General features: G+C 29.4%; 1 protein-coding gene across 1 annotated transcript in view; it reads left to right on the forward strand.

Moving 5' to 3' along the window:
- The first annotated feature begins 3,446 nt into the window (after nucleotides 1-3,446).
- The window catches only part of AGBE (1,4-alpha-glucan-branching enzyme), a 28,844-nt gene continuing 4,867 nt past the window's right edge, over nucleotides 3,447-27,423 (forward strand). Inside the window, exons 1-11 of the mRNA XM_087152368.1 lie at nucleotides 3,447-3,930; nucleotides 9,550-9,719; nucleotides 10,810-10,925; nucleotides 10,996-11,118; nucleotides 12,311-12,455; nucleotides 12,578-12,668; nucleotides 13,790-13,999; nucleotides 16,351-16,594; nucleotides 19,091-19,189; nucleotides 22,450-22,560; nucleotides 26,095-26,266. Coding sequence (XP_087008494.1) covers nucleotides 3,830-3,930; nucleotides 9,550-9,719; nucleotides 10,810-10,925; nucleotides 10,996-11,118; nucleotides 12,311-12,455; nucleotides 12,578-12,668; nucleotides 13,790-13,999; nucleotides 16,351-16,594; nucleotides 19,091-19,189; nucleotides 22,450-22,560; nucleotides 26,095-26,266 — 1,582 coding nt within the window. The 5' untranslated portion in view covers nucleotides 3,447-3,829. The remainder of the gene's footprint in view (nucleotides 3,931-9,549; nucleotides 9,720-10,809; nucleotides 10,926-10,995; nucleotides 11,119-12,310; nucleotides 12,456-12,577; nucleotides 12,669-13,789; nucleotides 14,000-16,350; nucleotides 16,595-19,090; nucleotides 19,190-22,449; nucleotides 22,561-26,094; nucleotides 26,267-27,423) is intronic.

The raw sequence follows: 27,423 nt of genomic DNA on the forward strand, positions 1-27,423 counted from the left end.
TTATTTATTTTTTTATTTTGTTCTTTTTATAATTAATACATTTATTGGGGTTAGTATAATGCTTACAGACATGGTTAGATGGCAGTATTTTTTATTCTTAAGCAATAAAAAATTAATAATAAGGACTGGATTAATAAGTTTAATTTCAATTTTTAGAAATGTTGTATGAATCTTTCAGAATGCAAATAAAAACTAAATTTTTTTTCTTAAACGTATTTCGTAACCTATTAAGTGGTAATTTAGAATGAAACAAAAGATCTTGGGGTAATCTATGACAACAAACGACATTTATAAATTGTTCATTTTTTTAAAAAACCACCAACGCGATTTATAGGTAGACAATAAGTTGTTTTGGTATATTGCACTGTTACGTAGTAGAACTTCATGAAACTTGTAAAGCATATAATTGAAAAAAGGAAAAAGAGACTAGCTGATAGTTTCATAAAAAAATGCCCATTTTAAAAAAGTGTGGCTTGTCCCTTTTTTTGCCCGCTTCAAATTTAATAGCTATGATGCTTGTTACTAAAGATAATAAATAGAAAAATTATAAAAATAAAGAAACTGTGTGTGTGTTTTTTATTATTTTTTTTATAACCGTCGCTGAACAACCGACCCAATTTTGGGTTTACAACTACTAATGTTCAACTCCGTAGCCTTGTAATTTTGAACCAATCCAGAAGACAAGGAAACTCCTGAATCAGCACCCCCAGAGGTATGATTTGTTATGGGAACACGGAGGACTTTGTGACTCGACAGATTTAATGTGCATAAGTCACCATTTACTACACGGGTGGGGTCTTCGGAGAGTGGAGATCGAACGTTCGACCTCTTGGGCATGGGCCCATTCGTCAAGATTTCTACTTCAGACTGATTTTCATGCATAAAAGCTTGAAAAAACACACCATCCAATATTATTATACTTGTAATGTTTTCAATGTAAAACGTTCTTTCCTATCTAACTTTCAACGAAGCAAACAACAAATGAATTCGGAAAACCTCCGCAAGCTATGATGCTACCCAAAAAATAACAAACGGTGCTATTTTACAAAATGTAACTAAATAAGGGATAACACTCAAAACATGGCTAACGTTACACAGATTAACAGATAACAATGATATGTAGAGAATCAAAGGAGAAGGAAATACGTTAGGCTCTCTCTTGATTTTTTAAATAGATTAAAATCTTTTTAGGTGGAAAATTATTTGGAACTGAAAACTATATTCAACATATTTCTAAAAGAAAGCGTTAAGTACGAAACAGTTAAGTACGAAATATATTAAGTAAGAGGAAAATGCTGTATTACATTCAGGAAGGGGGAAGGGTCAAGACACGGAAACGGTCTTGCGAAGTGTTGCCATAGGTAGAGAGTTCCGCACTGCTCAAACTGCACCCCATTTCGATCGCAAATTATAACAAAATATTTAGAATAGTTTTTAATTTTTCCTGTAGTTAAAATTTACGGAAACCAAAATTTTGCGTTTCGCAATCGCAACTCTTGAGTACGCCCTCTAGTGGAGCCTGAAAATATCAGTCATTTATTTATTTAGTTCTACCATTAGCAGAGTTGGACGTCATTTTCTTAGTAGCAAATAAGAAACAAAATTCCCCTAAGGAAAAGGCAGAAGAACTTGAAAAAACTAACCAGAACATTGTTAAATCTTTTCGAAACAGAACACGCCAAACATTTGAAGAACAATTTCTCAATAATTGTTACCTTTCTATTATTAACAAGCTTATTATTAACATCTTCAATTTAATACAAATTAAAGTGAAGTTAACATTGCTTACTTCATTCCAATGAATAAATGTAATTTCAGAACATGCATAACTGTAATTGTTATAGAATAGTATATATTTCTGAATCTATATAATTCGGATAGAACAATAAAGAATCCTCCGAATTACTTGAAATAGTATCATTTATGTTGATTATTAATACATTTTTATCATTTTCTTAGTAAGTATTTTTTTTGTTTTGAAGGAATAATTTCAACTAGAATTCAGCTATTATGTTTTTAAGTTACATACGTATTAAAATTCATATCGAGATCTTGCAATTATAAAATTTTATTGTGTGGTATGTCATCTTAAAGTAATGAAGGGTTAATCTATGTATATATTATGTATTTCAGATTAAAGTTTTCAAACGAAGAGCATATCATTTATAAATCAGGTAAGTGTTATGATTTTTATAATAAAAAATTAACTTGTAAATATTTTATTCTAATTTGATGATAGTTCTCTATAGAATAGTTTTCTACGTCCAATTAATAATAAAACAAAACATGAAGGTTTTTTTTTAATTTAAGGAAATTTTAGAATCGTTTTTTATTTTTTTCGTAAGCATTCTTTATTTTGCGTTTTTTAGTTTATAAATAATGATATTTATTAAAACTTAAAATTTTTTTTAATAAAATTTGTTGTCAAAAAACTTTTTTTGCAAAATTAAATGATATAAAATTATGTGCTTATGTATACTTTTTGCATATTTTAGTGTTTGAAGACATACGATTCATAAAACTATGATATTGCAGGCTTTTATGGATTTTGCATTCTTTAGGTTTAAATCTAATAAGAAGATTCATATTTTTTGTCCTGTTTATTTACAAATATTTTTCCGATGTGTTTTGGATGTTCCTTCTCTAAAAAATTAAAAAAAGGAGAGATACCATTTTGTTTTCGCTTACATAGGAAAGAATATCAAACATTTTTATTTTTTAAATTTAATAAGCCGCAATAAAGAAGTGACGTTAAAATGCTACACGCTACATTCTCCAGAGCAACTGAATGACTGTTCATTTAGAAATCGCAGGAATTCGTCTCATACAACAACGTCCATGTAGTTCGTTGCGATCGCGAATTGAGTATCAATTAGTTGAAAACATAGAAATAAGAGAATAACGAAGTGCACGTTTACAGAAATATAAATAAATATCTTAAAATTCATATGATCAAATTTAATCCACTTGAATATATAATTGAATATAATTATAATATAAGACAACAAATATATAAACATTAATAAAATTCAAATAACATAAATAGAAACGATAAAGTATATTTTTGAATTAACGATTAGTTTCACCGTTTTATAACACACATTTGTTTTTTTATAATTTAAGTATTCTTTACTGTAATGAGCCAGTTGAAAATTTTTTAGCAGTTCCAGTCGAGATAACTCTTCCTTAAGAGCCATTCTCGCTGAATGCGGTTTGCGCACTTATGAATTTCGCTGCGAAAAATAAAGAAGTTAATTTGTGAGATTTTTGCCAGAAAATATTTTTTACGAGTCACGTTCTCATCCTCTTGGGTGTGTCATCGAAAGTGCGTGAACCGCATTTACTAAGAGTGCAGCAATCAGATTCGAAAGCATGCATTTTTCGCATGCAGGGAAAACGGCTCTGTAACTTTCGGTGGTGTGATTAATGTTTGGATCTTTAGTGACAGTAAAGGTATGTAGTTACTGTATAAGTAAAACCTGTCAATTTTGAATTTTTTAGATCGTTTTTTAAAAATAATAAATAAAATAGTTCTATTACATACTTTTAAAAGAATTTTAATTTACTCTTATTTACAGTAACAGTAGCAGAATTTTTCATTTACTTAGTCATTTGGGATTTTTGGTTATCAATAATATATAGATTATTTTATCATATCATAAGAAAAAAAAAAAAACTTTTGACCTTGACGTAAACAAACTGACTACACGTGACAGTGTTTTTACTCTAAGAAATTCTTGATTACATTGAGACGACCCTGAAGTATTCACCTCCGAAAGTCGTCTTGATGTTCAATTTTGTTATTTATCAGGTTTCATCATTGTAAATCATGTCCACTTCAGAATCCATAGATGTTGTAGTTCCGGGCATTGATAATCTTTTTAAATTAGATCCATATTTAAAAAGTCATGAAAAAGAAATAAAACGCCGGTAAGATAATAAGTTTAATAAAATAATCACACTTAAATAAAATATTATTTTAGCTGCAAATTAGTATATGGTAAATTTTTAGTGGATCTGGTACAGTAGAGAATTAAGAAAAAATATATATTTCATAATTATTGTAGATGAAATTCGTATTGTTTATTTTCTGTAAAATATTATTTAACTAATATAATTGCTGGGATCTTCATTTGCAAATTATCTGATTGCAATAAGTTGATAATTATCCATTTTTATTATTTTTAATAAATGTATGATTAAGATAAAGGGAAATAAGGACTTCAATCATACTTTTAAATGCAAAGAGCTGAGTTTTATTTTTTAGCGTGATGCAGTTACAGCAATCTGAAGTGTTTTATTGGAGTTGTAATGTTCCCGTAATCCTACTTTTAAAAGATATTTAACTAGTAGTTTAGTTAAAAAATTTATTTATTTTTTTAAGTTTTTTATTATTGTCCAAATTAAAAAAGTGCTCTTTTTTATCTATAGAAACTCTTGTTTTTAAACGATATTCATAAAAATTTGTATGGGTTGCTTAGTGAAATTTTGGTGAGAAGCTAAAAATTTAGATTTTACTACTAACTGGGAAAAATTTGGATTTAGCCATAACCTTAAAGAACATAAGATATATGTAAGGAACAAAAAATCTGAAGGCAAATCAAAAGATTTCAAAGATAACATCTCTTTAGCTCAGGTTATTTTTGAGGAAGGAAACCAGTAATTGGGGCATAGTTAAGCATTTATGGATGCTGAGTAACAAAAATGAAAAATTTCACAACAAGAACATAAAAAGGAAACTGCATATCTTTAAACATTAACTCCAAGCATTATGTTAAATAAAAATTTATTTGGTGTTTTAAATACAATGTAAATGATTTTTTATGGTATAAACTGAAATGAAATACTCAAACTTTTTATTGTGTTTACTAAAAAAGGATTTGAAGCAACTATAAGTCGCCGTTCTGCAGTGAAAATAGTATTGTTTACTTTAAAGTTATTTATATGTGATTCGAGGATTTTATTTAATTTTAATTTTTATTATATTCTTTCCTAGAAAAATTATATATTTTTCTCCTATGAAAATTTTATATATTTTTTAAATTGGTCACTTCTACAATTTACTTCATCACACTAAAACTAGAATTGCCTTACAATCACTGACATCCTCTTCAGTGCTCGCTTATGGAGAATTGTTTTTAAATTTTTATTTAAAGTTACCTCAATCTAATTAACAATAAAAACACGGCTACATTTATCTAATTAACAATAAAAATACGGCTACGTTAATCTAATTAACAAAAAAAATACAGCTACATCAATCTAATTAACAATAAAAATACAGCTACATCAATCTAATTAACAATAAAAATATGACTACATCAATATAATTAACAATAAAAATAGGGTCAATCGCCAAGGGGCCAAATAGATTTTAAACTTGCAAATTTTTTTTGAAAAAAACATGTAGATGTTTGCCGGCTGCGAGTTATATCTTTAGAGTTGGTCCGTTTCTATAATAATTTTTTTTTAGTTTATCGCGGGCCACTGCCCGGAAGTTTCAAAGACTTGGTGATAATCCTGCCATAGATAACGATATGGAAATCTCCCCTTGAGAAATATTGGAGGGATCCTTATTTTTCAAATGCTTTATTATTTAACATAACAAAGACTTTAAAAATCCAGTTGAAGGATACTTATATTTAGCAGAGGATTTAGGTACCTTTACTAGTTCATAGAACTTTAAAGATCAGTAAAAATCAATTCTAAATGTCATCAAGTTAGACTCACAAATTTTTCTGCAAATTTTAAAAACTTGAAGTGAAAAACATGAATATAAAAAAAATTTTTTTCGAGGAATTTCTTATCTTTTGCTTTCAAAGGATGAAAAGAAACTTGTGATCAAGGCTACTAAGTGTCTCCCATTTTTACAATGCCGTTACCATTTTCATTGTTATTAAAATTAAAATATACAAATTTTCTATAATATTGTGAAATATTCATTTCTATAACATTAATTTTATAATACAAAATTTTCATAATACTTCAAAACTGTTTTTTTTCTTTTCCAATTCGAATATTTGATTAACATTTAAGTTATAATTTAATTCCAGCAATTAATTATTTATGGTGCAATATAAAAGAAATTTAATAGCTTTTAAAACCTTTAACACCCAAAACCCACCCAAGTTTGGTTTTCAACCATAAAAGAAATTGAAAATAATGTGATTCCTATTATGTAATTGCCCTTTTAGAAAAAAAAAAGTTGTTATGCCTATAAATTATTGTTTTACAGTGGGTGATCGGTTAACGAACAAATCGGTTAACGAACACTTTCACGAAAGATTTTTGTGTTCGAATAACGAACACATATTCGGATAACGAACACTTTCAGGAAAGATTTTTTGTCGGACAACGAACACATATTCGGATAATGAACAAAATGAATTCTAACGAACACTTCTCGACCTTAAAAAAAATTACTATTAAACATTTATTATCATTTTACATACAAAATAAGATCACTGAAAGGAAAAATGTTTAAAGCATGCTTAGTATTGATAATTACTAAATGAAACTTGAATTATGGAGAATGAAGGAGTAACGAAAATCACATCTGCGAAGCAAAGAAGTGCCATCCATTATAAAATGGAAAGGTTGCTTTTAGTTTGGATAAATGAACGGGAAATGAAACGAGATGTAACTAGTATGCCTATCATTCAAGAGAAGGCTAGAGAAATTTGTGAGAAATTGAAAGAACAAACTCCAGGTTCGTCATCCGAGGAGTTAGAATTCAAGGCTACCACTGGCTGGTTTACAAAGTTTAAAAAAAGGTCTGGAATTAAACATGTATTAATGCATGGTGAGTCTGCTAGTGCAGATAAAGAAGCAGTTGAGAAGTACTGTCTCAAATTTCAAGAATTCATTGAAACAGAAGGGTATCATCCACAACAAATATTTAATTGTGATGAAACTGGTTTGTTTTGGAAGCGCATGCCGAATTGTACCTACATCACGAAAGATGAGAAAAGTGTTCCTGGGCATAAACCTATGAAAGACCAATTGGCGTTACATTTGGGAGGTAACGCTAGTGGTTATATGAAGTTAAACCACTTCTCGTTTAGCTAAGTAAACTAAGAGCAAACTGACAGTAATGTGGGGATCGAATCAGAGGGCATGGGTCACACGGTATTTTTTCAAGGAATGGCTAGTTTGTGCCCCTAGCATCAGGGACTACCTTGATACCAATGACTTGCCGTTGAAAGCACTGCTGCTATTGGGCAATGCACCAGGACACCCAAAGGATCTTGAAGATAATTTGTTGACAGACTTTCCCTGGCTGACAGTTCAGTTTTTACCTCCGAATACGACTTCGCTGATTCAGCCGATGGATCAGGAGGTTATTACGGCTTTCAAGAAATTGTACACTTGCGCGCTGTTTCGTCGGTGTTTTGAAGCAAGCCAATTCTCCTCAACAATGACTTTAAAAAAGTTTCGGAAAGAAAAATTTGACATTCTTGAACCTATTCGTATCATTCAAAAGGCGTGGTCAGAAATCACACAGCGACAGTTGATTTCTGCTTGGCGGAAGCTGTGTCCATCCTTCGTTCAAAGAGACGGAGGTGATCAGGGAGACACCTCTGAAATTTTGACAACTGCTAGAGATCTGGAATTGGAGGTGAACGAGGATGACATAGAAGAGCTCATAATGGGGACATGAAGATGAACTGACGACAGAAGAAGTCCAAGAAATTTTGAATGAAGAGCACCAAGAAACACAGCGAAATGTCTGAACAAGAGGAAGACGAAAGAGGACCAATGCCAACATCTGCCATTAAAGATCTTTTGAAAAAGTGGGAGGATGTCAGAGCAATGGTCTTAGAATGGCACCCAAACTAAGCTGATGTCAGTAGGGTTGGGGATCTTTACAACGACAATGCTATTAATCAGGGTTGGGTTTTTGACGTCAAAAAGTGGTTTTTGACATGACAAGGGTATAATACTGGTTTAAACCCGTCAAAAATGTCAAAAACTAAAGTTTGCCAAAAAAAATATATAAACTTCAAAACTACCAACAGTTGCCATGCATTATATTGAAATTTAATTATACTATAGGTAATCAGCAGGTTTTAAAATATTTTTTAATTAAAATTAAGGTAAAATAACTAGTACCTTAATTTTAATGTAATAACATGTGCAGAAAAATTTTGCACAAATTTTTTTTAAATATTTATATTTTGAAAAAAAAAATTTTTTTTTTGATACTTAAGAAAATTAAAAGTTTATTACTATGCATTTTTGACATATAAGGAACATATAACTAATATTTATAAGGAACTTACAAGTTATGTTGTATAAATACAAACTTGATACAAGTATATGAAAAAAATTTTTAATGTTATACCGAATATCTTTATTATCCAGTATGTTAATTTGAATTTAAAAGTAGTTATATTTGTGAATAATGATAAATATAATTCATATTGTTTATTATATTTATTTATAATTATTACACTTATCATTTTAAAGCAATTTTTCCCCCACTTGTATTAAGAATACAAATAATGCATATCTTGAAAGCAAGAAGTAATTATTCAACAGCTGAATATTTAGATATTCAACAAAACTATGTATATAGTATTCAGCAAAATGAAATTCACAAGTATTTGGATAAACTAAATTTTCAGCATAGTAAATGAATAGGCTGAATATACTGTAAATCGACACTAACTACTCTGTGTATTTAACAGAAAGCACTTAAATTTGTATTGTCTTATGTTAAAAAGATTATTAAGAAGATTTAAAAGAATATTAAAAAGATTTTTCTTTAAAAGATGTCTAATGTACAAAACTGCTAATGTTTATCTTTAAAAATGTCTAATTTTTAGTATAATCTATACTATACACTAAATTTGGTTACAAATAAATTTCTTAATAATATCACTGCAGATTTTCAATAACACATGAAAATGAATACATAATATTACAAAAGAGTTGAGCTTTCAAAAGTACAAGATTTTGGTTACTATTCAAAATATAAGTGTTTCTTCAAAATTTTAAATGTATTTTTTCTAGAACATATTTAGAAACACTATCCTAAATAAAAAATATATAAATTTTATGTATTAATTAAATTTCACATATGAATATAGGTTTTTGACATTTTCGACATTTTTGACAGTGAGGTTTTTGACGTGACGGTTTAAACCATGGTTTAAACTGTCACATGTCAAAAACCTGCCAACCCTGCTATTAATTACTTCCGGAAAATCCTGAGAAAGAGAGAAAAGCAATCGACATTGGACATGTTCTTCAAGGCCCCATAAGCATAAAATGAAAAGGACTGATTAATATGCAAGACTATATGCATGTATTATTTTTTAAAAGAAACTTACTAAGAAATTATACATTTTTTAAAATGTAATTTTTTGGATCTCCAGAACGAATTAATCGATTTCATGTGGAAGTCTATTGTGAATCGATGATCGGTTAACGAACAATCGGATAGCAAACATAAACTTGGAACGGATTATGTTCGTTAACCGATCACCCACTGTATTATGTTACGATTGCTTTACTTATTAGACTTGTAAACCTTTTTTTTTTCAGGTATGGTTGCTTTCTTTCTTTACTGAAAAAAATTGATGAAAATGAAGGTGGACTTGATAAATTTTGTCGAAGTTACAAAACCTTTGGTATACATGTCACACCTGAAAATGGTATTCGGATGGTGGAATGGGCACCAGGTGCTGAAGCTGTCTATTTGCGTGGCGAATTCAGTATGAAATATGTTTTAATTTTTTAATATTGTTTAAAATTTTTCTTTTCTGTTTTCCAGCTTCATTAACTAGCTTTAAACATGGTTTTGACAGGTATAGCTTGGTTGGCAGGGCGCTGGACTCACATTTGTGAGAGCGAGAGTTCGAATCTAGTCGGTCGAAGACTTCCCATGTAGTAACTGGTGCATGTTTAAATTTGTCAGATTATATAGTCCTCCATGTACCAATAATAAATCAAACTTCTGGGGGTACTGAATTGGAGATTGATTGTTCTCTGGTTCAGATCAATTTTATGATCTCTGAATGTATGAGTGGGCCCACCCTATAAACGGGTGTGGCGGAAGTTGAATTCTTGGCCATAGATGTCATCACTGGAAAACAAGAGCAATCACACCCCCTCTGCCTTATGCCTTAATGGAGGATGACAACAACAACAAACATGGTTTTAATTTTGGACATTTCAAATTGACTTTGGTACTAGACACATAGTTATAGTTACAAAGTCTTGAAGTTTTTAACAAATATAGAAAAAAATGCTTTCTCTCCCATTATTATTACGGTGGTTTTCAATTTTTTTAATTTACTTCAGTTTTCCAGAACAGAACTTTACATTATAATAGGTCAAAAATAGGATTATTGTATTAAACATTCTTAACTAGTTTTAGAACTGGAATGTGTCCAAAAAGTCTGTAATTATTGACCAAAATTTTAAAAAAAAGTTTAAAAACTTAAATTATCTTTCTTATTATTAATAAAAATTCTGTACCACTTTTTAGCATTCATAAAATGTAGCTATTTCTGATTTAGATGCTTCTTTTTATCCATTTCAAAGAAAAAAATAATCAAATTGGTGAAGCAAATTTTCTAATTTTTTATAATTTTTTTTTAACCAATTTACAGCAAAATCTAACATTGAATGAATAATGTTTAGATTAGTTTACTTTTTTAATTTGTTTTTTAATTAGATGTAGTAAGTGCAAATTATTTTCTTTTGAAAAGATTTAAGTTTGACCTATATACTACACACAAATAATAATGAAATTGTCATTCTTATGTATAAAAATAATAATTCCAAATCACTTTTTTTTAGATGACTGGAAAAGGGTGACACATCCTTTTAAGAAACTGGATTTTGGGAAATGGGAATTAGAAATACCTCCAAATTCTGATGGTAGCTGCCCAATCGCACATAATAGTACCATAAAGGTACTCAAAGATTTTAATTCGATGTTTCTTGTAACCTATATTGCATTCTATTAACTTAGTTTTTTTTTAGTTAGTTATATTGACTCGTAATGGAAAAATGGAAGATCGCTTATCCCCCTGGTCAACTTATGTTGTTCAACCACATAAACAAATAGTTTTTGATCAAAGATTCTGGAACCCTCCCCCTAATGAGGTAAGTGACTGAGATTTAATGATTGGTGAGAATATGAACACATATTATAAGTTTTTTAAATGTTAAATGACACATAATCTTATTGTAATCCCTTACTTCAAAGTGGTTATCAGGAGTGAAATGTTCCATTTATAAATAAAAGGTTCTGTCTTACTTTAAACACATATTTTCTTCACTAGAAAATTGGGTTGTTATACTTGCTAACTACTAGACAAAGTGCAAAAGGTTTTATTTTCATATTTAGTGCTGCAAAATTTCTGCTTGATTGTTTTAAATTTATTTTAATCACCACTATATTTATATAGTTTAAACTTACTTATATAAGGCGTGTTAATTATTTTATTTTATTGAAAGTGTTGGCTAACTGTGAATTTAAAGTTTGCTTAGTCGGTATCTAAAAACAGTAGGCTCATGATTATCCAGCCTAGTAAAAAATAAGAAATATTGGAAACTTTCATGGTGTAAGGTTGAAGAGAAGAAAAAAAATGCAAATGTAGTGGTCTGTACATTTTTTACATTCTTGTGTAATTTATTATTAGTAAACCTTCAGCATATTTTTCACTTATTGTTTATCATAACGCATATATTTAATTATGTGGAAGAGGATTAAAAAATGGAACTTAATCCTCTCCGGCTATTTTAATGTCAGGTCTACCCTTCATAAACATTAGACCAGATAATCTGGAGTCTACTATTTAATCATATTTTATTTGTTTTTGACAACAAAAATGATAAAATACAGGAATTTTAAAAAATTAATAAAACATTGCAATTTTGTTTGAAATTAGTTATGTTTGTGAGATATTTCAAATTCATTGATGTGCCCTATGATGCAAAAATGTTAAAAAAAGCAACCTTTCTTGAGAATGTCTTTTTTGCTCTTCTCCAATTCAAGATATAATTACTTAATTTCCTATATTGTAGATTTTCTTTTCAAATCATTATAATAATTTTGTCATTATGTTTTTATGCCATTATGTTTTTAGTTGTACTGTATTTTATTTACTCTTTATTTATCTTTTAAAGAAAATTTCTAATTATAATGTTCTTTAAAAATGTTTTTTTATAAAATGACCCTATTTTTTATTTTGTTGCCTTTTCTTTTGTTGCTTTTATCTAATTAAGAATTTAATTTTCTCCATCCAGTTTTATTATTTTGACCTATTTTGCTAAATATTTTTTTGAATTTTAGAAATATTCCTTCAAGCATCAAAAGCCAAAAAGGCCAAAAAATATGAAAATATATGAATGCCATGTTGGAATTTCATCACCAGCCGAAGCAGTTGCCAGTTACAGCTATTTCAGTAAAAATGTTATTCCCAGAATTAAAAATCAAGGTATGTTTTTGAACTTTTATTTAAACTAAATTTTAGTCATTTTTTTATCATCAAGGCCTTGTATTTATATGAAAGGATGTATAAAATTATTTTAAATTAATTCTAGTTATTAAATCTGTCAGGTTATAATGCTATTCAACTGATGGCAATCATGGAACATGCTTATTACGGCAGCTTTGGATATCAGGTCTCAAGTTTTTTTGCTGCTTCCAGGTAAGTTTAATTAAATTTGATATTTTTTTAGTTTAATTTTAAATATTATTGTTAAGCACTCTTTCAAATACAAATTATTTTTATTTTTCTTCCAAAATTCAAAAACGTCAGCTTTTAAAATTCAATTTAGTTTCATTTTCAACCAAGTTATTACATCATAACCTTGTTGCTCTATTTTTAATCTAGTTTTAGGTGTGGCACAGCCATAGCATGGCTCTTATACCAAAAATTATATCACTTACACACTATAAAAGTGTTTTTACCTTCAACTATTTTTTTCTAGAATTATTTCAAGTAAAGTCATGTAGTCATTGAATAAAACTTTGTTCTATTTTTATCTGTTCAAGTAATATATTTAGCACCTAATATTTCAGTTACAATTAGTTCAATTAAGGTGCAAAATCTCAATCTATATTTTCTCTCAAATTTTTGAAAAAATTTATCGACTTAATTTTTTTAATTAAACATTTGAAGGTTTCATGTACATTAATCCTGTACAAAATGGCTGGAATCAGATAGCTTAATAGGGATATAACTAACTCAGTGGCGCGACAGCCCATTAAGAGGGCCAAGGCCTACTGTGCCCATCTCAGTTTTCTTGACCTTGGGCTCTGGGGTGCAGGAGCAGATATTCTGGTCAGGTGGTCAGCCAAACGCGGAACCCCCAGTGTTTAGTTCCCAAGCATGCTTGGTACTCATTTATCGACCCACTGAAGGGATGAAAGGCTGAGTCAACCTTGCACTGCCCGAGGATCGGACCAGGGACCTGTGACACGACAGCGCTACCGCTCAGCCACCGGGCGCCAATTCTTATATTTCATCAAAGTTAAAGTTAAAACAAGACCTTTGATTTTCTATATTTTATTTTTTGAACTTTTGATATGAAACTGTTAAAGAACATCATCAGAACAGTTAATATATCAGCAGTACATCACAGAGTCCCTCAGTGAAATAATTATATGTAAGATAATATATGCACTTAAAACACTTTTTAATATTATAATTTTGCCAAATTTCATGTAGAGTTTCTGACATTTTAAACTCAAACCTGATTTTTCAGTTTGAAATATACATGTGTGTGTTATATGCTTCATTTAAATAAACCTTTCCTTTATCTTTAGTCGTTTCGGTACCCCAGAAGAGTTGAAAGAACTTGTGGACAATGCCCATGCTCACGGACTCTACGTACTGCTGGATGTTGTGCACAGCCATGCTTCCAAAAATGTTCTGGATGGAATAAATCAATTTGATGGAACCAATTCTTGCTTTTTCCATGATGGTGGAAGAGGAGAACACAGTCTATGGGGAAGCAGACTCTTTGATTACACTCAGTATGTTAAATTTCTGACTATTAGGGAATGAAAATAAAAGTTCAGTTCTCTATCTTTCGATGAGACAGGTTTTTGTTAGAAATAAGTATTTAAGATTTCATGTTTTGCTTAAAAAAGAAATCTGAAATTTTTTTGACGTATACAAAATGTTATATAACTTTTAAGTTCATTTCAAAAGGAAATTAAACTTATTACTATATTAAAAACAAATTCATACTTGCCAGGTCTCCTGTTTTTTGACAAGGACTCCTGTATTTTACGACTATCTCTTGTTTACCCTTATATACTCAATTTTCTCCGTATTTGTTGAATAAGTTTTTTTAAAAATATTTTTTTTAATAAAATATCCACTGATGGCAAAAATAAAATTAAAAAATCTTTAATTTATATTTTTTTACTTATTATTTGAAATTATAAGCTAAAAAGAAATCTCAACACCTCACCAGCAGCCCGTATATTTCAGAAACATTAATTGTGTTGAAGAGAAGGACATAACAAAATATGATTAAAATATATATGATTCCCTTTAGCTCAGGAGGTTAGTCAGTAAATAAAACAACTCCAATGCCCTCTTAGGAGCAATCATTTGTGTGCCCCTGGTGCATTCGAGACCCCAACAAGTCCTTAACCCACTTCTGTTTCACTGTGTAAGAGTCCTATTTTCAGTAGGGCATTGCATTGCCATTTCTGACTCGTGTGCCAATACACTGCAACTAACCAACCAACCAGCATCACCAATGTAAAAAGTTGAGCTGAGAGCCATACCCTCTGCAGAGGAGCAAAATTGCGATGGCATGTCTTCGGATTATCCTCAGGGATGTTTCCCAGATCGTTGCCAATATCCCATTGTACAGCTCTAGTGGGATGTAAATAAAGTTTCTACCTGCCTAAAATTTGTAACTCTGAGAAAGAGGTCTAGATAGGAGATTTTTTCCCATGGATTGTGTAGATTTTTTACTGTCTCCTATATTTTGTTTTAAAACGTCTGTGTTTCACTTCCTTGTGGTGCTCTCTAAAATCAAATTGAATTTGAGTTTCATTTTACGCAACTAGATAAGACATTTTTATTCATTACAGGGCTGAAGTATGATGAACTACTTAATGTGGTACTCTGAACCTCAGATTATATCTATTTTTAATATTTTGTGTAATAATAAATGTAAATTATTAACATGCTCCAGTGACAATGGAAAGGAGAAATGAAGCAGAATGATTTGTACTCTTGTATTTTGCTCTACATTAACTCTGTCTAGTAGCACCAATACTTGTGCTAAAAATATTGTTTCATATTCATTTAAAGTTTTTAACTATGAAGATCCCTTATAGAACTATTTAAAGGAAAAAAGTCAAACGGAAACTTTTTAAAAGAAACGGCATACTTATCAGTGTTTGTGGAGAACTATCATTAACTGATTTCCAGGTAACTGCTGCAACAGAAAATGTGAGACTTACAGTATTTTGTATACAGTAAATTTGAAGTGAAAAATCGTATTATTGTGCAATTTTCCTCATTTCAGAATTTTGCATGTTCTAATAATGTTCTGGTAAAAATAAACAAGATCTTAGAAACTAGTGGAAAATTTGTAGACACTTAGATTTATCATGAAAGACAGTATGTCAAAAAAAAAAGCAATTACTTAAATACAGCATTAAATGTTAATAAAAATCTATTAAAATCATTTGGGAATTAATAATAACACAAAAATAATTGAAAAACTAGGTTGATAAAAAATTATAGCAAATTAAGAAATAATTACTCAAACGCATTATTAAAAATTGGCCCTTTGTAATGATTATATATCTTCCCTGTCTAGAATTAAAAATATCGAAATTTCTAAAGAAACATGCAAAAATCCATAGCACTAACTTCAAAAGGAAAAATTTAACTAAAGTGCAATTCATGATTTTAGTGTCAAAATAATTCCATATTAAAACAAAATGCAGAAACATCAAGATTTTGCACAAAATTGGCACACTTGACTCAGTTTCAAATCAATAAAAAATAATAAGGGGGAAACAAATGTACTGTGCTGATTTTAATTATTCCTTTGTTACAAACTGGAATTGGTAGCACCACTTTTGAATGAATTCATATGGTATGACCATTTAGTTTTTTGCACAAGGCACTCCCCCTCCCCCCTAGCTAAGTTGAAAATTTGCTTGTGTCTAACTGCTGCTGGAGATCTGCGTAAAAAAACAGCTATAGTATATAAAAATGACGTATGTCCACAATGTAAATGAAGGGAAAATTTTTGAAAAATAAATAAATAATATAAAAACATTTGCTTTAAAATTGATGTTTGAAAATTGATCTTGATTTATTCACCTTTAAATTGTCTTTTTCATGATAGGTGGGAAGTGTTAAGATTCCTTCTCTCTAATCTGTGCTGGTATATGGACGAGTATCAGTTTGATGGATTTCGATTTGATGGGGTAACTTCCATGCTCTATCATCACCATGGAATGGGCACAGGTTTCAGCGGTGACTATAATGAGTACTTTGGCCTTAATACTGATACTGAATCATTGACTTACCTCATGCTAGCAAATCATATGCTCAAAGTTTTATATCCTGAAAGTTTAACTATAGCAGAGGTATTTACATTTTATACAAATTATGTTTGCTAGTATTAACTATCCGAACTTATTTCGTTCGAAAACCTCTGTTAAGCATTATCAGTTTTAAAATGTATTATTTTTTTTAACTTGGTGTGCTTTTTGCCTCATATTATCACTGCTTATTATAGAAAGGTAATTTCTATTTTTTATTGATTAATCATCAATAGAATAATGTACACGTGTATTTCGATCGTAGAATTTGCGGAGTCAATCTGCAGCACAATCTTAAAATATTTAAATTTGCCTGTGACTTCAATGTAGTCAGGCAAATATTATTATTGTAAAAATTAGGCTTAATCAAACAAATAGTTAGCACAATTTGAAACTAATAAATTTTAAAACTGTGTCTAAGGTTCGTTTTAAAGAGAAAACAGATGCTAATACTAAGCCTAATAAAGAATCAGGAAAAAGGATGAGCTTGTAGATGATGATATTAAAATAAAATCTTTTCTTTTTAAATTGAGAAATTAACAAAATTTTTATTCATAGTGTTCTGATTTGTGTCTATTTAAAGTTTTGTGAAATGAAATTCATTACCATACTATCGCAGATACTTTGTAGACAATAAAAAACATTAAATGTCTTTCTTCTGTATAAATGTTTTTTTTTTTTTTGAAAAAAAAAAGGAAAACTATTTTTTTATTTTTATAAATGAGAATGTAAACATTTCTTAGAAAAAATTATTTTTAATTTTTACTTGTTCTGTTTTTTTGTGCTTGCAAGTTTTTTTCCCATTTGTTCTTTCTTTTTCCCCTTTAATCTGAGATGAAAAATAATCTGCAGATACTGTGATAAATTGCAATGCCCGATACTGTGCTGGAGGATTTTTGCTACCAGGGATGAATAGTTGAAGTAAAAGTGAAAAGAAAAGAAAAAAATGCTGGCTATTTTTTAAAAAGCTACACTTTTTGAAAAAAATTTTTTTTTATAAAAACCATCTGGCATCGATCTTTTTTTACAGCTGACTTTTAAACATTTGATATTTTTTTCTTCTTAAGCAAGAGACTCATTATCAAAGTACATTTAAATTATAAAATCATTAAAATATCCTTTAGTAATTTATCTGATGATTGCATTAAATGTTCTACGTTGCATTAAATGTTCTGTTATAATTTGTTGATTAAAATGTTTGACCATTAAAAAGAATACTGTGAATAAAAATTATTTGTGAAACATATTTTATTATTAGATAAAAAAAATTTTAAATTCTACTTGAAGAAGTTGCTGTTTAGATGACTTTTAAAACTTTTTATAATGATAATCATATTTAACAGGGTGTGTAGTGTTTTTAAAATAGTGATTGAAGGTGCTTATTTTCGATATTCGATTTTTAAGGGTGTTTATTTCATTGGATGTTTTTAAAAAATTCTTAATTTTCTCTTTCCAAAATTGAAGTTTTTTTCTTTACCATATCAATTTTTGCCACGAATTACATAAAGAGCGTGGATTTTACATTGTTCTTCACAATTCATTCAACCGCAAGCTATTTCGGCACACCATCAGTCCGTAGTGTATGAAAGCGCCAATCATTTTAAATGATTGATTATATACTAGAGGGTCTGCCTATGCATATACTGAGCTGGATTCGGTGGGAGGGATTCTTGCATTCTCATGAGAAATTCTGCTGAATTTTGCAAAAGATTCTCAGTTTCAGGCTTAATTTTCCACCCTTTGAAATCTGAATGAGAGATCTCGAATTTTTGCTTATCACGGGGACCAATTTAACATTGCCAATTTTTGTTCCCTAAAAACAAAAGCAAATTTTAATTCTCATGTTAATTTCATTGTTGGTGAAGCACCATCGTCTTTGTTACTAGCAAGCTAATGACCTTCTCGCGCTCTTCTTTTTATAGATCAGTACTGTAATCCTTGAACTTAACTTGGGGATCATTCACTAATTAAGTACTTTTATGTGGGTCCCCAAAGTAGTAAAGAATCACAAAGTTTCATCTCAAAGCTTTTTTTCTTTTGTTACTCAAGTTAGTGTCTATTTTCATATGTCCTTGAGCTAAATATAGTATAAATGTTTATGAAAAAAATTTTTGTTTGAAAAATGGATTTATTTACTTTTTTTAAAAATATTTCAAGTAAAAAGTTCATGAACAAAATTAATGATCTATCTGGTGTTTTTCACCTTTTTGTTAAATACAGGCTTTGAAATATTAAAACCTGTTTGGCTTTCGGATGACTCTGAGAGAAGCTGAAAACTGATTATTAAAAGCATCTTCAAATTCCATCCAGTAATCTGTTTCTGATGTTTCTAATTATATCTCCTTCACTATTGTTTCGTCAAATTTTGATAATGTTTTTGTTCCTTCCTCACTTGAATATTAATTTGCTATTCTTAATGTGCGTATTTTATTTTGCTTTGTTTTAAACAAGTATTCTAAAATATATTAAGAGCAGTGATTACCAAACACTCTGTACATATAAATCACAATAAACCAAACATTTAGGAATTTATTTATTTAGGATGTTTCTGGCATGCCTGCTCTTTGTAGACCTGTTTCTGACGGTGGTGGAGGCTTTGATTATAGATTAGGAATGGCTATTCCTGACAAGTGGATTGAGGTAGGAAGATTACTGTTCATGTTTTATGTACTCTTTTTATTGTAGAGGGTCCCTTTTATGGGACTTAGTTTTAAATTTGGCATTGCTCATTGATTTGACTTGATGGCATTGCTATAGCAATGGCAGAGCTTCTTACGTAGGTTCGATCCCTGCCGACAGAAGACTCCCTGTGTAGTAAATGGTGACTGATGCATGTTAAATCTGTCGAGTCTCAAAGTCCTCCATGTTCCCATAACAAATCAAAAACTCTGGGGGTACTGAATTGGAGATTGATCGTTCTCTGATTCAGGTCAAAATTACGATCTGTGGATGTATGAATGGATCCACCCTATAAACGGGTGTGACATATCGGTGTGGCAGAAGTCGAATTCCAGGCCATAGATGGCGCCACTGGAAAAACAAGAACACCCCTCTGCCTTAATGGCATACGTCAGCAGAGCTTCTTACAGTATGATAATATTTATTCTATGGTGTAGTCATTACTATATTATGTAATTTAAATAGTAAAATGTGTTTTAATAGTTTTGTTTTTGGAAGTAAAACAAAATTACTTCGCTATTTTATATTAAAAATGTTAACACGTCTGTTCAACTTTAACTGTATACAGTCAAACTTGCGTAAAATGAGCCATGATTTAATGAAAATCTGGATTTATCAAAGAAGTTGAAAATGCTTGCTTGATATAATTTTAAGTGTGTTGAAGCATAGCTCACTTTTAACTAGCAAACCTTGGTTTTAATATTATGATTGAAAATTTTTTTACTACATTTTATCTCTCCAGCTCAGGTAATTCCTCTTTGGGGAAAAAAATACCTTTTTGATGTATTTCAGATCAAGGAATTCTTTTTTGTTGTCGATAATGTTTTTAGAGTTGCAAGACTAATCTTAAGAACAGTAACAAAAAGACAGTTCAAAGCAAAATAACTAAATTCGTATGCAGTAAACAGAAATAAAAAATAATTGTCCGCTGTAAATTTATAATATAAGTATATATGAACTTTAATGTTTTTTTTTCTTCTTTCACATACTCTTTTTGTATGAGTATTCTACTGTAAGGAACAAATGCTCTGGTCCCTTTGCGCTCATTATAAATGAGTTTAACTGTATTTTCCATTCATACTTAGTTCATTACATAATTGGAACATTGCAGACCATTACATACTTGTAAAGTTTTACTCAAATCCACCATATTTTACACATATTAACTGACTGCAGACAATTCAAATACAGTGAAACCTCCTGTTATGGACACTCCTGCAAAACGGACGGCTCTCAATACGGACATATTTTTAATTCCCCTTGGAATCTTCTATGAATAAACCATTACGTACATTCTCCGCAAAGCGGACAGTCTCATAACCGGACGCGGACAGTCATTTTGATCCTGAAACGTTGTTTTTTTTATCTCTACAAGCCGGACACTACTTTTTCTAAATAAATTGCAAGCTAAAAAAAATGCAACTTTTCGCCATTTTTAAAGCATGTAAATAAAACTTTTTGCCTTATCCATAACTAAAAATATTGTTAAGCTATTTCACCACCGAAAAATCAATCTTTCTCCTGTCCCCTTGCCTTATCTTTGTAAAGAAAGGAGAGAAAATGGTACTGCACTCCTGAAATAATTCTGACATCGGCATCTTTTGATCTTTTCATCTGCACCACACAGGTTATGAGACCCCTCAAGTTGGAATGACTTTTCTCAATGCTTCTTCCCCATTGAAAATTTCTTTAATTTTCTTATCAATTTGAAGACTGTATTTAACACAACTGGGGTAAAAAAAAGAGAACAGAAGTATAATCTTTGAGGTGTTTTTATAAATGAAACATTTATTTAGACGCTTGATAGCTGATCAATTGTGAATAATCATCTCCATAGATCCTCATGACTTACAGGTATGCATTACTTTTTTTTCTGTGAATCATGGGAGGTTTATTTTCCAAGAAGGTATTAACCATGTTCCCTATCAAATGATAAGTAGGTGTAAGGGGATGTGAACCTAATAATTGAACGGACTGAGGGCAGTACTCTCCTATTTGGTATCATATGTCTAACTTGAGTATCTATGCTAATAGGAAAATTATATTTATTTATCTGTAGCTACATCCAGAATTATGTATTTATATCAAACTTCTTTATATATTCTTTTTTATCTTTCTTATTGTTTAAATAAATATTCTTGTAGATATTTATAGTATCCTTGTAGATATTATTTAATTTTTTTTACATCTTTGAGAATATTCTAAAAACGATTTACGGTGTTAAATTTCGTTATTAGGGTACCCTTCCCGTAAACGGACAACTCTCGCAAACGGACAAATTTTTTGGTCCCATGAATATCCGCTTAACGGAGGTTTCACTGTATTTGAGGAAGAAACTTTTTGACAGATTTTATCCCCATCTTTCATCCTTACTTAGTGACCCTATACATCACAATCTCATCTAGTTCATCAAAACAATAGGACTGTATTCATTAATATAAGTAAAAGTGCTTTTACCTAGTGACTGCCGCAGTATAGCCACCTCTGGCTCTTGTACCAATAAACTTTAACCAACCAACCACCATAATTTAATCAATTGTCTGTATTTTAATTGACATTGTCTTACCTTTTTTAGTATCTCTATTTTAAGTAAGCATAATTGGTAGTTTTAACTGATTTTTCACTATTTTTTATCAGATTTTATTTGCTTTTGTATGTTTTTATCTATGCACTGCACTGTTTTAATATTAATTACCGTTTTATCTGATTTTATTTATGTGTTTTACAATCAAAAATTTTACTTAAGTACTTTCAACTCTGAACGTTTTGAAACTATGTGTTTGACGCAGCCTGTTCTTTTTTTTAACCTTTTGCTATTAAATCTTGCATTCAAATCAAATTATGTCAAATATGTAATATTGTTTGAGTGCACCTTTATTATTTTTTAAGTTTGTTGAGAAAGATCAATTTTAAATTAATGTATATAGCAATCTTATTTTATTGTGTTATTTGATTAAAACTATTTAAATGAATGATTATAATTTTCTTTATGCTCTTCATAGCATCTTGAACAACTGAATGAGAAATATTGTTCATAATTGAGTAATGAATAAAACTATTTAGAATAAATAATTGCAGTTTTTATAGTGTTCTTCATAGCTTCTTAAAAGAAGAGGAGGAATGGAATACAGGGAATATTTATTGACTAATCTATTAATGAATAAATCTTTTTAAAATAAATAAATATAGTTTTGTTTATTTAATATTGATGTTCTTTATAGCTTCTTAAAGAACAACAAGATGAGGAATGGAATATGGGGAATATTGTTCATACTTTGACTAATCGTAGATGGATGGAATCAACGGTTGCCTATGCTGAGTCACATGATCAGGTAACAAATATTAAAGATTTTCCTGCTCTGTTTTTTTTTTTTTTTTTTAAATCTATTAAGTAGAAGTTTGATACTAAGAAAATGTGTGTAAAAATCTTACTGATTATAAGGTCATTTATATTGAAATTTTATTGAATAAAACAAATATAAAAATCCAAGTATTTAGTATTTATATTTTTGAGTTAGAGAAATTAAGATGTAAAAGAAATATATATAAAATATTTTAAAGTAGCAAAAAAAATCCTTTTTTTAAAAAAAAAAAAATTTTTTTTGAATAAAATCCTGTAGATTTTTTTAAATTTATTTGTTGAATGAAAATGTCAAGCATTCAGGGTTTTTTAATGTTCAACCTTTATTAGGTTATGAGACACGATGGTTCAATGGTTATGGCGTTGAACTGTCACTGTGTAGAACAAAGGTTCATTCCTTTGTTGCAGTTTGAAGCCCATCCAGCTTGTCTAGTTGTGCAGTACTGACCACAATAACATTGCAGCCGTCATGTTATTTTTTCACAAAATTGTTCAACTCTAACTTCCATTACTCCCTGGGCTATTGCAGGATTGCTTTACTGTACTTTTTTTATTATGTTGTTGAAGGAAACTTATTTTTGATATCTAAATTTAATAATTGATAAATAATTTTTGTACTTGTAGGCAGATTAAACAAAATTTATTCATAGTTTGATTAACTTTATAGCATCATTTCAGTTAAATGTTGCATAAATCACACAAAAAAATTAGTTGGATAACACCAAAAATTAGTAAAGTCATCAGGATGGTCGAGCGGTCATTTTTGAAGTAGGCTTACTGTCTTTTTCCTTGGTGTTAGTATTAACAGAGGATTAAAAAATTTTATATAAAAATGATATATATGTAGGAGTTTGTGGAGCAAGAGAGGAAAAAAAGACAATAGTTTAATAATGTAATTTAACATTTAATAAGAAAAAGAAAATAAGTTTAACAGCGATATCATGACCGGTGAGAGCTGTCTACTCGCAGCTGTGCTGGATCAAGAATGAATACTAAATTAGATTGTTCAATCGAAAAGAGTTAAGTTTGTTTAATTCTCGGGACTTTTCCCGTCTAGGGTCTGTGGATAACGGGGCTTTTCCCTTCTGGCCTGGCTGGCGCCTTTCAATGAGGAAGTTCGTGGTTTTTAGGATGATGCAATACGTCCAACTATTACATTTCTTACATATATTTATTTACGATTAAGCTAATTTATTAAAGAATTTTAAAATAAGTCAGTCAAACATTTCTTAGCCATTATATGACACTTTAGAAGTTTCTCTCCCGATCTCCCAGCAGCCTCTGTTCTAAAAAATCACCTTTTCTCAACTATGATGTTTTGTCTCTAGTTTGATAACTAATCTTCCATCTTTTCGCAACCAAGTTCTGAATTGGCGTGAAGTTGTGAATAATATCTTACTAAGCATTTGTAACTTTAAAATTTGAAATAAGACATTTTTGTACATAATGATAACAAAAAAAACTTTTAAATAAATTGTTTCTTACCATAAATATGAAAAAAAAGTGGTACAAAAGACAACTAATGGCTATCAATTTTTTTTGCTATCGTTTAATAATAGCTGCTTGTAGGTTTATTTATTTGTTGGTTGTCAAACTGTTAAATTGTTGCATTATTTAGAAAATTAAATTATATTAATTAATTTTCGTTTCGCTATGTTGAAATGGCCTTGATCGGTGAGCTGTAGAATCAGAGTTTTGAGAACACATATCGTTATATCGCATGTTCCTTTTCGCACCTCTTAGCTTTTTTTTCTCTTTGTCGCGACTTTTCTTGTATATTATTTTCAGTGGGACTAACTTCGTGATCGCCGATGTTACCTTGTTCTGAAGGCAATCTATTATTGAAAAGAATATATAAAGAAGAATTTCTTCATTAATTAGATAAGTTTTTTTTTTAAAGAAAACTTCTTTTTATTTTTAAATGTGAAAATTATCGGCAATCTAATTTAGGCGCCTATAAAGAATTGAATTTGTTAGGTTATTTTTTTACTTTCTTTTAATTTATTGAAAACTTTTTGGATGAAACTTCTAATAATTTAATGAGTTTTTATTACTGATTTTAAATTTATAAATCTTGTTGTTTTTATTTTTAGAAATAAAGTTAAAACAAAATTTATTTTTGTCATTTGGATTTGGACATAAGTCAATCAACTTTGTTTATACAAAAAAATTTAAAAGGTTTGCGTATTTTATTCATTTTTTTAAATCATTGAGCACTTCGTTTTATTAGAGAGTATAATAATTTTTTTTTAAAAATATTCTTTTCATATTATTTGTTAATTAGCTAAATATATTATCGAATATCACAATTTTTTTATTTCTAAGAAATTAAATCTGACTTTGTTTTTCGTTCATAATTCGGTCATTATTTAATTTAATTTAATTATTTATCTGAAAAGATAAGGTCCCGCAGTGGACTGATCGTTAAGACGCAGTTCCCTGCAGATCACCGAAGTCAAGCATCACTGGCTGCTGTCAGTGTGCGGATGTTTCCCAGACCGTCGCCAATAGCCCATTGTGCAGCTCTAGTGTGACGTAAATGAACTATAATAGAACTATAATAACTGAAATGATAATAACAAAAAATAGTGTTTTAAAAGCGTTTTTTTTTTCTAAAATTTATTTAGCACTTTGTTTTAAACATACAAATAATTTTTAATGTTTCATTTAGAAATTGAACATTACGATCGAACTTAATAATTATGTAATTATTTATGCATCATAGTACAAGAAAATATTAATTTGTAAAAAACGCTTTAAAAAAAGTTTTTAACACTTTGTTTTACACGTATTATGAATTTTTAAACAAACATTTAAATAAATATTTTAAGTAAGATTTGTACATTGTAGTCAATTTATTTAATATCTTTCTTAAGCAGAACATATATATCTTCTAATTTATAAATTGATTTAAATCAATCTGAGTATGAAGTTTTGATAGAAATCTGACTTTCTGTGCCTTACAAGTAAATGAAATTCAAAAATACTATATCGCGATACATCGCTATATCACGATATATAATTTCCAATATCGCCCAGTCCTAGTCACAAGTTATTTCATCATAAAAGTGAACCCTTCACAAAATTCTTTCTTTAAAAATTGAAATTGAGGAAGTCCATAATTCATTATTTCAAGACGTAATGTTTGTGTTTTATTCAATTTCAAAAATGTTACCTTATTTAGTCACAAAATCTGGACAATTCTAAGATAATTTTAAGTTCATAAAATTATATGTAGATTTTTCACAAATTCACAAAAATGGGATCTTTCTCAAAAAGTCCTGGTAGACCATAGGTTTTGTGGTAGACAAAAAGCCAATCACAAAATTAAAGCCCCATTTTTAGAAACTCACAAAATTATGAAAAGATTTTTCAAAATTTCTTAAAAACAGGATCTTTTATAAAAAAAAGTCTAAAGTTACTCCTAGCAACTTTAATTCTGTTACAAAATCTGTTCTTTTTTTTTTAAAATTAATAAACTAAAAGTATCTCTTTTTTATTTTAGGCATTAGTAGGGGACAAAACTATTGCCTTCTGGTTAATGGACAAAGATATGTATGATTTCATGTCTGTACTTTCTCCTTTAGTGCCTACTATTGACAGGGGACTCGCACTGCACAAGATGATTAGACTAATTACTCATGCTATGGGTGGTGAGGCATGGCTAAATTTTATAGGTAATTTTCATTAATACTTGGCACTCTTTCTTGAAATTTTTTTTATATTGTTTATGTATTAAAAAATAATCAAACTTTTAAAGTAAATATTTTGTTTGCATTGATCCTTAAAGTAAAAAAATGATCAGAACTGCAACACACATTACAGAACAGTCAAAATCCCTGCAGAACATGTTCGTACAACTTATGCAACCAATGTTGAGAAATTGACCCGCTAATTTCACATTACGATTTCTCCTCGCATTCCAATTTGTGATAATCACCCACAATGGCATTTTTATGTTATAATCGTGTTTTGTGAGTAATGTTACTTGAGCTTATTTATGTAACAAAAAGTATTTTCTATTAGGCTATTAATCCTTGTTTTGAGCCAAAAATTTTAGCTTAGTTCAGGATGATAAACGTGTGTGTTGATATAATAGGACATATAATAATGCATTTACTACAAAAAAATTAGTGGAGCACATTACACATTAAATGTGTATATATATAATATATATGTACTCCCCTAATTATTTTGAGCAGTTTATAGCCTTATAGGTTAAACATGCATTGTTGGGTTAACATGCATGTTTAACCTATAGGTTAAACATGCAATCCAAACATGCATTGTTGGTTTTGAAAAATAAGTTTAATTATAAAACTTAAGTTTCAGTCTTGGTAGCATTCTTACTGCACCCATATTTTCAACTGTTCTGTTTCGTTACGACCTGATTACAAATGCGCTTAGAATAAACCTTTTATCACAATGAAAATTAAATTTAGGTAATTAGTAATTTTTGTTTCATTATATAAGCATTTATATTAATCATGCACAAGTCACTGAATAACTTTGTGATGGTAAAAAAATTCAAGTATTAAATTTATATTAACACTATACAATAGGGCAAAAGATTGGAAGTCTTATCCTGATACTTCAACTTTTTTACAACTGATAATAATTACACACTGGTAAAATTATCTCTAATAGATTAATAGGAGGTTGTATATCTCTTTGTAGGTTAATTTAGATTGCTATTACAAATATCTACTGTGTTAGGATTATTTTCAACTGGTTAAATTTTTTAAGTTTCTTTTTCGGGGGGGATATTAATAAATTTTTTAATTGATTTTAAATCTTAAAACTATCTTTTTTTTAAAAAAAAAAAAAATTTTTA

This window comes from Parasteatoda tepidariorum, chromosome 9 (genome assembly GCF_982258835.1).
Source record: "Parasteatoda tepidariorum strain Cologne lab strain chromosome 9, Ptep-v5.0, whole genome shotgun sequence".
Taxonomy (NCBI): domain Eukaryota; kingdom Metazoa; phylum Arthropoda; class Arachnida; order Araneae; family Theridiidae; genus Parasteatoda; species Parasteatoda tepidariorum.